The sequence below is a fragment of the Colobus angolensis genome, unplaced genomic scaffold (assembly GCF_000951035.1).
Source record: "Colobus angolensis palliatus isolate OR3802 unplaced genomic scaffold, Cang.pa_1.0 Scaffold259, whole genome shotgun sequence".
Classification (NCBI taxonomy): Eukaryota; Metazoa; Chordata; class Mammalia; order Primates; family Cercopithecidae; genus Colobus; species Colobus angolensis.
Window position 1 is genome coordinate 5,856,594 of NW_012115810.1, and position 11,270 is coordinate 5,867,863.

General features: G+C 38.9%; 1 protein-coding gene across 1 annotated transcript in view; it reads left to right on the plus strand.

Moving 5' to 3' along the window:
* Positions 1-11,270, plus strand: part of BAZ2B (bromodomain adjacent to zinc finger domain, 2B) — a 426,507-nt gene that overhangs the window by 386,819 nt on the left and 28,418 nt on the right. Inside the window, exons 32-35 of the mRNA XM_011947122.1 lie at positions 7,200-7,849; positions 8,272-8,545; positions 8,719-8,874; positions 9,900-10,060. Coding sequence (XP_011802512.1) covers positions 7,200-7,849; positions 8,272-8,545; positions 8,719-8,874; positions 9,900-10,060 — 1,241 coding nt within the window. The remainder of the gene's footprint in view (positions 1-7,199; positions 7,850-8,271; positions 8,546-8,718; positions 8,875-9,899; positions 10,061-11,270) is intronic.

An 11,270-nucleotide genomic window follows, 5' to 3' on the forward strand; every position in this document is an offset into this window, starting at 1 on the left:
TTTCTTCTAGGGTTTTTATGGTTTTAGGTCTAACATTTAAGTCTCTAATCCATCTTGAATTAATTTTCATATAAGGACTAAGGAAAGGATCCAGTTTCAGCTTTCTACTTATGGCTAGCCATAAATTATTTTCTTTAAGAATGTTGAATATTGGCCCCTGCTCTCTTCTGCCTTCTAGGGTTTCTGCAGAGAGATCTGCTGTTAGTCTGATGGATTTCCCTTTTTGGAACCCAACCCAACCCAACCCAGAGAAAAAACCCAACCTTTTTCTCTGGCTGCCCTTAACATTTTTTCCTTCATTTCAACCTTGGTGAATCTGATGATTATGTGGCTTGGGGTTGCGCTTCTCAAGGAGTATCTTTGTGGTGTTCCCTGTATTTTGAATATTGGTCTCTCTTGCTAGGTTGGGGAAGTTCTCCTGGATAATATCCTGAAGTATGTTTTCCAGCTTAATTCCATTCTCCCCATCACTTTTAGGTACACCAATCAAATGTAGGTTTGGTCTTTTCACATAGTGCCATATTTCTTGGAAGCTTTGTTCATTTCTTTTCATTCTTTTTTCTCTAATCTTGTCTTCACACTTTATTTCATTAAGTTGATATTCAATCATTGATATCCTTTCTTCTGTTTCATTTGGCTATTGCTACTTGTGTGTACTTTCCAAAGTTCTCGTGCTGTGTTTTTCAGCTCCATCAGGTCATTTATGTCCTTCTGTAAACTGGTTATTCTAGTTAGCAATTCCTCTAACCTTTTTTCAATGTTCTTAGCTTCCTTGCATTGGGCTAGAACATGCTCCTTTAGCTCGGAGGAGTTTGTTATTACCCACCTTCTGAAGCCTACTTCTGTCAGTTCGTCAAACTCATTCTCTATCCAGTTTTGTTCCCTTGCTGGCGAGGAGTTGTGATCCTTTGGAGGAGAAGAGGCGTTCCAGTTTTGGGAATTTTCAGCCTTTTTGCGCTGGTTTTTCCTCATCTTCGTGGATTTATCTACCTTTGGTCTTTGATGTTGGTGAGCTTCGGATGGAATTTCTGTGTGGACGTCCTTTTGATTGATGTTGATGCTATTCCTTTCTGTTTGTTAGTTTTCCTTCTAACAGTTAGGCCCCTCTGCTGCAGGTCTGCTGGAGTTTGCTGGAGGTCCACTCCAGATCCTATTTGCCTGTATCACCAGTGGAGGCTGCAGAACAGCAAAGATTGCTACCTGTTCCTTCCTGTGGAACCTTCGTCCCACAAGGGCACCCACCAGATGCCAACCAGAGCTCTCCTGTATGAGGTGTCTGTCGACCCCTGCTGTGAGGTGTCTCCCAGTCAGGAGGCATGGGGGTCAAGGACTCAATTGAGGAGGCAGTCTGTCCCTTAGCAGAACTGAAATACTGTGCTGGGAGATCCTCTGCTCTCTTCAGAGCCAGCAGGCAGGAATGTTTAAGTGTGCTGAAGCTGTGCCCACAGCCATGTCTTCCCCCAGGGAGATGGGAGTTTGATCTATAAGCCCCTGACTGGGGCTGCTGTCTTTCTTTAAGAGATACCCTGCCCAGAGAGGAGGAATCTAGAGAGGCAGTCTGACTACAGCAGCTTCACTGAGCTGCAGTGGGCTCCACCCAGTTCCAACCTCATGGCAGTTTTATTTACACTGTGAGGGGAAAACCACCTACTCAAGCCTCTGTAATGGCGGACGCCCCTCCCCACACCAAGCTCAACCATCCCAGGTTGACTTCAAACTGCTGTGCTTGCAGTGAGACTTTCAAGCCAGTGGATCGTAGTTTGCTAGGCTCTGTGAGGGTGAGATCTGCTGAGCTAGACCACTTGGCTTCCTGGCTTCACCCCCCACTTTCCAGGGGAGTGAATGGTTCTGTCTTGCTGGCACTCCAGGCACCACTGGGGTATGAAAAAAACTCCTGTGGCTAGCTCAGTGTCTGCGCAAATGGCCACCCAGTTTTGTGCTTGAAACCCAGGGCCCTGGTGGCACAGGCACTGGAGGCAATCTCCTGGTCTGCAGATTACAAAGACTGTGGGAAAAGCATAGTATCTGGGCCGGGGTGCACCATTCTTCACAGCACAGTCCGTCATGGCTTCCCTTGGCTAGGAGAGGGAGTTCCCAGACCCCTTGCACTTCCCAGGTGAGGCGACGCCCCACCCTACTTCGGCTCGCCGTCTGTGGGCTGCACCCACTGTCTAACCAGTCCTGATGAGATGAGCCAAGTACCTCAGTTGGAAATGCAGAAATCACCCACCTTCTGCGTTGATCGTGCTGGGAGCTGCAGACTGGAGCTATTGGTATTCAGCCATCTTGTCTGGAAGTAGTTCACTGTTTTTTAGAAAACCATTTGGAGTATGTTAGATTGTAGATAATTTATTCACTATTGGAAGGAAACTGAAACACTTATTGTTAATTATACTGTGATATGAATACTATTCTTTCATTTTGTATTAGGATATAGTTACAGCATTAAGTTTGCAAGTATACAATGTAATTGCTACCATGGAAATATGAAAATCTTACCTTAAAGATAATGGTTTTATGTTATCATCTTAAAATTTTTACATCAGCCTGGAAAGGAACAGTCCTAAATAGACATAATAAGAATCTGCTTCCTTTAGTCTCTTCCACAATAATCTCAAGATGCTTCCTAGCATCTTCCTTCCATGATCTTCAAGATGCTTCCTAGGAGCTGGTTTGTGGTAACACTGCCAACTGAAGACGGGAAAGCTGTGCAAGTACTCCTAAGGCTTAGCCGTACTGAATGGGTAGGGGTGCTTGAGCCCTAGGAAGAGGCCATTTGTGATTGAACCTCTCTTCAACCTGTACTCTAAATGCCAGTGTTTTTACATTTCTTGCTTTTTCTGTTTCGCTTAGAGTTTAGTAAAGTGTCACTGAAAGTTTTAGCTTGCTTCAGTCCAACTAAGGAGAGCCAAAGGAAAGATGTTTCACTTGAACCAAAAATGGTGGACCCCCAGAATCCCATGAGAACTATTAGGTGAACCAACAGGGGTCAGAGTGATTCTGGTAAAACTCAAGGAGACATAGCTTCTTTCCAGTAGCAAACTTTGCTACTTTTAGCATTCGTTTAAATTAGGAAATGCTATTTTGTCATTATGTACTGCAGTTGCTGCCAGGGTAGTTACTTAAGTGAGGAGTACTTCCAATTTTCTCTCTTAGTTGTCTTCCTCTCCTTTCTTCTGCTTTGAAGATGGTTATTTATAGTCATTGAAGCATGTCAAAGAAGTAAGGACTGGAAAGACCAAGGGATTATATGAGATAAAAGATAGAAAACTATTTAAAATTAAAGAATCTCTTTACACTAAATATCCCATATATATTTTCAAATGATTAAAAGTAATTTTACGGCCAGAGGTGGTGGCTCACACCTGTAATCCCAGCACTTTGGGAGGCCGAGGCATGCAGATCATGGGAAGTCATGAGTTCGAGACCAGCCTGACCACCATTCGAATGTAAAAGTCAAAGATAGTCATGACTTTTGAAATTACCATCAGCTCAATATTAGATACAAATAAGTCATCAATGAATATCAAACTAGTAAAAAATGGTGTGTTTCTTATTTGTTTTAGAATATATGACAGCAATTTTTGAAATTTTTTTAGTTCTCAGAATACAAATATTAGTACTCCCTTACTAGGTAATACATCACCTAAAGTTAAAAGGATTGGAACACACAGGTATATGAGGAGAATATTTGTGACTATTTTCACATGTGCCTAACTGGAGGTAAAAGTATATGTCTTGGTTTTTTTCTTGTTTGCATGCCTGCTAACTATGATTGGATGCCAGAGATTGTGAATTTTACCTTGTTGAGTGCTGGATATTGTTAAGTTCCTATATTCTTGACATTTGTTTAACCGAGGCATAGTTAAATTATATCCTTGGAAAAGTTCGATCCTTTCAAGTCTTGCATTTAAACTTTGTCAGGCAGAACTAGAACAGTGCTCATTCTAGGGTTGATTATCCCCTGCTACTAAAGCAAGATCCTTCTGAGTACTCTACCCAATGCCTATGAATCTTGAGGTTTCCCACTCTAGTGTGTAGGAACAGAAACTATTCCCAGCCTGTATGAGCACCTGGCACTTTCCCCTCTAATCCTTTAAGGAACTTTTTCCCCCCGAGTCTCACCCATATGTGCTGATCAGTATTTAGCTAAATACTCGAGGGGTTCCTCTGCAGATCACTGGAGTTCTCTGTGCAGCTTTCTCCCTTCCAGAATATTCTCCTGAGCACTCTAGCCGCTTTGGTCTCCCTGAGCTTTCAGTTCCAGCTTCTCATCTTAGGGAGTTTGCCAGGCTCCACCTGGATTACTCCTCTCCTTATTGCTGTATCCTAGAAACTATCCCAAGGCACTAAGCTGGGGCAATCACAGGACTCACTGAGTTTGTTTTTCATCTTTGTTATTTGATGTTCAGTTTCCTGCAAACTGTTGTTTCATATATATTTTCTGTTTCTGGTTGTTTCATACAAGAAGGTAATCTAGTCCCTGTTACTCTATATTGGTCAGAAGTAGAAATCTGATGTATATGGATTTAATTTCAACTAGAAACTAATTTGAAGAGAAGGATGTGAGGGCTATGTCAAACATTAATAAAGGACTGGCTGGATAAATTATGGTATACCTATATAACAAAATTATGCAGCTGATCACAAAAATGAACTACAGATGAACTACAGTTACGTGTTTTGGAAAGTTCTCTAAGGAATATTGTTAGTGAAAGAATTAAATTCATCCTTTTATTTCATTATTCAAGGAATATTTATTGAGCACCTCCTTTTGTTTTCTTTGGAGACAGGATCTCACTATGTTGCCCATGCTGGACTCAAACTCCTGGGCTCAAGCAATCCTTCCACCTCAGCGTCCCAAGTAGCTGGGACTACAGGTGCGTGCCCCTGTGCCTGGTTTATTGAGCCACTGTTTCGTAGTAGCCACCATGCTAAGCATTTAGAATCTAATAGCAAGATACAGACATTGACCAGGCGCAGTGGCTCATGCCTGAAATCCCAAAGCTCATGCCTGTAATCTGCAGGTGGATTGCTTGAGCTCAGGAGTTTGAGACCAGCCTGGCAACAGAGTGAAACCTCTACAAAAAATACAAAAATTAGCTGGACATGGTGGCGTGCACCTGTAGTCCCAGCTACTTGGGAGGCTGAGTTGGGAGAATCACTTGAGCTTGGTAGGTTAAGGTTGCAGTAAGCCCTAATCACACCACTGCACTCCCGCCTGGGTGACAGAGTGAGACCCTGTCTCAGAAAAAAAAAAAAGATACAGACATTGCTCTGCCTTTAAACAAAGCTTGTTGATTTAAATTCTAGTACGTGGGAGGGGGAGGTAATAGAAAATAAACAAACATCATGATTAATGTTAAATTCTGTAAAGGAAATATATAGAATGACATTCTAAGATGAATGGGAGGTCCTAATTTTAGATAAGGTGATCAGAGAAAATCTCTATAAGGAAATAACATTTATTATCTGAGACATGAAGGATAAGGAGTCAGTCAACAAAACAGTATTCCATGCAGAGGGAAGAACAAGATCAAAGGCTCTGAGAAGGGCAAGAACTTAGCATGTTCAAGAAGCTGAAAATACAGAGCAAGAAGAGGAGCAGAGTTATCAAGGACAAGAGTGGTGCAGAGGCGGTGGAAGTTTTCAGGAACGAGATTATAGAATTTTGTAGGCCTCAGTTAGGAGTTTGGATTTTACTCTAAGCTGCAGAAAAGTGAATAGTAGTATTCCATTTATGTAATAATGCAAAACGATAGTCATAGATAATGTATATATGATTTTTGGGAAGATATTATATAGATATAATTAACCATGGCTACCCCTGAAGTGTAAAAATAGACTGAAGGAATAGGTAGAAAGGCCTTTACTTTATACCCTTAATGATTGAATATTTTAACTTGAGAGCATATTACTTTTCAAATTGAATAAAGTAGTGGATTTATGTTTTTAAAATAGTTCTTATAAATTATTTTTAAAACAATGAGCAAAAATATGAACCAGAAATTTACAAGAGAGAAATACCAATAAACCTATGAAAAGATATTCAGCCTTATTAACGACCAGAAATAATGCAATCTAGATTTTCACCTCAAAGACAAAAAATATTGACAGCCTCCAGTTTCAGTGAGGGTGGAGGCACGCGGATGCTCTCAGGTACTTTAATATGAATATATATTGATCCAGACTTTCTAGAGGACAGTTTGACAATGTATTTCAAAAACTCTGAAAAGTACACATCTTAGTTTTTTTCTAGGAATTTATTTTAAGGAAGTAAATCGGGAAAACAAGTCTAAAAATATAGATAAAAGGTCATTATTTACAGCATTGTTTAGAATAGTAAATAATTGGGACCAATTATATATCAGTAGAAGATTGTTTAAGTTATGATATAGTTCATTCTGTAGCCATTAAAATTTATGATGAAGTTATATGTTTATTGACATGTCAAGGTGTTTACAGGGTATTATTCAATAAAACCCTCTAGCAGTTTAGAATATTATGTATGTAGTAGAATTTCTTTCCTTAATTATGTGGAGTTAAGTGTGTATGTATCACATAGAGAACTCCTAGAAGTTTAATACAAAAATATTAAGTGTAATTTTTGCTGTGTAGTAGGGCTTGTAATATTTTTTGTACTTTTAATATTTTTGGATTTTAATTTTTTATAACAAATATATGTTAATGCCAGCCGGGCGCAGTGGCTCACACCTGTAATCCCCACACTTTGGGAGGCAGAGGCGGGTGGATTACCTGACCTCAGGGATTGGAGATCAGCCTGGCTAACATGGTGAAACCCTGTTTCTACTAAAAATACAAAAAATTAGCCAGGCATGGTGGTGCACCCTTGTAATCTCATTTACTCAGGAGGCTGAGACAGGAGAATTGCTTGAACCCAGGAGGTAGAGGTTGCAATGAGCTGAATTCGCGCTATTGCACTCCAGCCTGGCGGAAGAGTGAGACTCCATCCATCTCAAAATAAAATCAAAAAAAAAAAATATATATATATATATATATGTGTGTTAATTTTCCAGTGAGTGAAAGCTATAATCCATAAAAAAGGAAAATATAGGGAGTAATAGGTAATATAGAAAAGTTTAAGTATTTATGCATGTAATTTGATATAGAGTAATGAAATTTACAGTATTGGTTTGAGCTGGAGTAACTGATCTTCATAATGCTTTTTGATTTTGTAGGACTAGAAGAAATTGCAAAAGAAAGAGAAAAACTAAAAAAGGCAGAAAGTGTCCAGATCAAAGAAGAAATGTTTGAGACTTCTGGGGACAGTTTAAATTGTTCAAATACGGATCACTGTGAACAAAAGGAAGATCTTAAAGAAAAAGATAACACAAATCTGTTCCTTCAGAAACCTGGCTCTTTTTCCAAATTAAGCAAGCTTTTAGAAGTAGCTAAGATGCCTCCTGAGTCAGAGGTTATAACCCCCAAACCAAATGCTGGTGCAAATGGGTGCACATTGTCTTATCAGAACAGTGGAAAACATTCACTGGGCAGTGTTCAATCAACAGCAACGCAAAGCAATGTGGAAAAGGCAGACTCGAATAATCTGTTTAATACTGGTTCAAGTGGTCCAGGGAAGTTCTACAGTCCTCTCCCCAGTGACCAGTTACTAAAAACGCTGACTGAAAAGAATAGGCAATGGTTTAGTCTTTTGCCACGAACACCTTGTGATGACACTTCACTTACTCATGCCGATATGTCAACTGCTTCTTTGGTGACTCCTCAGTCTCAGCCACCATCTAAGTCACCTTCACCTGCCCCAGCTCCTCTTGGATCTTCTACTCAGAATCCTGTTGGCTTAAATCCATTTGCTTTATCACCTCTTCAGGTTAGTACTGCTAACTGTAACTCATTTTTATATTGCTTTATGTAATCTTTGACCCCATGGAGATTTTCGCTCTAGGGGGATTACTCAAATAGTTAAAATATTCCTGCTACAGTTTGAAAACTGAAGCGAGTCAGAATTTCTGTCACTAAGGTTCATTAGAACTACTGATTTCTAGCCTTGGTCTAAGTCTTCTTTAATTACTGTTTAACTTATTACTATAACAGTATATCCGAAAGGAAAATTACTTGGGGGAACAAATAAGAACATGGAATTTAACATTTTTGTTGCTAATGTATTTCGTTTTCCTCTAATTGTAATAAATGAAAGAATATTTTTCAGAATTTGAAAAATAATTTCATATTCCAAACATTTTTCCTAACTTCTTAATTTACTTTTCATTAATAAATGTTTTCTTTTTGCAGGTGAAAGGTGGAGTATCTATGATGGGACTTCAGTTTTGTGGGTGGCCCACTGGTGTGCTTACTTCTAATATTCCATTTGCATCATCTGTACCTGGTCTAGGATCGGGGTTAGGGTTATCAGAAGGAAACGGTAATTCGCTCTTGGCTTCCACTGTTGCTTCGAGTAAAAGTGAGTCTCCAGCACCACAGAATGAAAAGGCCACTTCAGCTCAACCTGCAGCTGTTGAAGTAGCAAAACCAGTAGATTTTCCTAGTCCAAAACCTATTCCAGAAGGTAGGTACATTGAGATGGTTTATAGCAACTTACTCAGTTTCAGTATTATGGATTCCTATATTGTAACTGAATATTTGATGGTTCTATATATAGTTAATAAATCTTTTTATTTCCATGGTATCATTTCCTATTCAAAATATTTGTAAAAGATCTACTTATTTATCTTGACTTAGAAATGCAGTTTGGTTGGTGGAGAATTATTGACCCAGAGGACCTAAAAGCTTTGCTCAAAGTGCTACATCTCAGAGGAATAAGAGAAAAGGCATTACAAAAACAAATTCAGAAACATTTGGATTATATTACTCAAGCCTGCATCAAGAATAAGGATGGTATGTACCTAAAAGAGATTTCAGCTTTCTTTCTTGCTTAGTTATTAGAATTAATTATTTTATTCTCAAGCATATTTTAGTACAGTCTACTGGTCCTTCATATTCATGAGTTCCACATCTGTGGATTCAACCAATCACATATCAAACAGAGTCAAAGAAAAGAAAGATGGGTGCATCTGTACTAAACATATACAGACTTTTTTTTCTTATTCTTCCCTAAATAATATAGTATAACAACTATTTCTATAGCATCTACATTGTCTTAGGTACTGTAAGTAACCTAGAAATAACTTAAAGCATATGGGAGGATGTACATGGATTACATGCAAATAGTACATCTTTTTTTTTGGGTGAGAGAGTCTTGCTCTGTCACCTAGGCTGGAGAATGGTGGTGCAGTCGTAGCTGACTGCATTCTCAAAGTCCTAGGCTCAAGCAATCCTCCTGCCTCAGCCTTCTGAGTAGCTGGGACTACAGGCACATGCCCCCACACCCAGCTAGTTTTTTTTACTTTTTGTAGAGACAGTGTCTCACTATGTTTCCCAGGCTGGTCTCGAACTCCTGGCCTCAAGTGATCCTCTCACCTCAACTTCCCAAAGTGCTAAGATCATGAGCATGAGCCACCACTCCTGGCCAACACCATTTTATATAAGGGATGTGAACATCAAAAGGTTTTGGTATTCATGGGGGCAGGGGGGAGTCCTAGAACCAATTCCCCACAGATAACAAGAGAGAAATGACGTCTTAATGCACTACTATTTTTTTCTGTTTTACTCAACAAACTATTTATCTTTTTTAAATTGGTGTTACTGTCTTGTAATTTTTTACACCTGCAGACATATTGTTTTGTGTTTCTTAGCATGTTTCTACTTTTAAGAGTAAGCTGCGTGTATATACGCAAGTGCATTTGTGTATGTTAAGTTAGATGTACATGGCTCCCCTAGAATTTTATTCACTTTCTGGAAGAAATCTCTGAGGAGAAAAACTTAATAAGTGGATTTTTAAATTAATTTCTTTTTAAATGTAGTTGCTATTATTGAACTGAATGAAAATGAAGAAAACCAAGTAACTCGAGATATTGTGGAGAACTGGTCAGTAGAAGAACAAGCAATGGAAATGGATTTGAGTGTCCTTCAACAGGTAGAAGATCTAGAAAGGAGAGTTGCATCAGCAAGTTTGCAAGTGAAGGTAAAATCGAGTTGGAATAAAATCTGTTTTTAGGATAATGGAAGGTAACTAATGTTTATTACATGCCTAATATATGCTAGCTAATGTGCTAAATGTTCTTACTTTATCTCGTTTAATTCTGAAAACAATCCTGGATTAATTTGCCCCATCTGGTAAGGAATCAGGCTCAGAGTAAGTAATGTGCCAATGGTCATATAGTAAGTGCCTAAATGTGCATTTAAACCAAGTCTGACTCCAAAGCCCATGTTCTTTTTAGTAATCTTGCTACCTCCTTAATGGTATTCAGAAGTATTATTTCTGATGTGCAGTTCTTTACTACCAGCAGAATTCCAGTTTCACTGAGATGAATGTGATGATCTAGTACAACATTCTCAATAGGAGTTATCAAACTCCTATTGTAGTGTTTCATATAAGACCATGAACTTCCTTATATACAAGCCATGTTATGTGTCAGACTTTTACACTATATAGTTTAATTTGGAGACCAATATAGATATATCCAAATATATGTTATAGAGCATTATGATATACTGTCACATGCACATATACCCTACATATATATGTAAAGTTTTTATATACTGATTTATTCATTTCTTCATGTATCTGCTGGACATTATCATATCACAGGTAATGATCACAACTGGTTTCCAGTGAACAAACAGAAGGAAAGCTTTACCCCGTGCAAGAATTTTTGGTTTTGTGAAGAGGCATATAAAGGTCTCCTTAAAAGCATGAAAGGTTTAGAACCTGCTAAGGTTCTGTTTTGGTTTTTGGTTTTGTTTGTTTGTTTGTTTGTTTTTCTTTTTTTGAGATGGAGTCTCACTCTGTCACCCAGGCTGGAGAGCAGTGGCACAATCTCAGCTCACTGCAACCTCCACCTCCAGGTTCAAGTGATTCTCCTGCCTCAGGCTTCCAAAGTACATGCCATGACGCCCCACTCATTTTTGTATTTTTAGTAGATATGGGGTTTTGCTGTGTTGGCCAGGCTGGTCTCAAACTCCTGACCTCAAGTGATCCACCCGCTTTGGCCTCCCAAAATGCTGGGATTACAGGCATGAGCCACTGCCCCTGGCTAGAACCTGCTAAAGTTCTAAAGGTTTAGAAAACTTAATCTCCATGTAATTTGATTTGAAATGCCTTGCTTTATTCAGAATGAGAAATTTATGGCATAATGCTATCCTATTTAATAATTGAGATTTTACTTCATGTA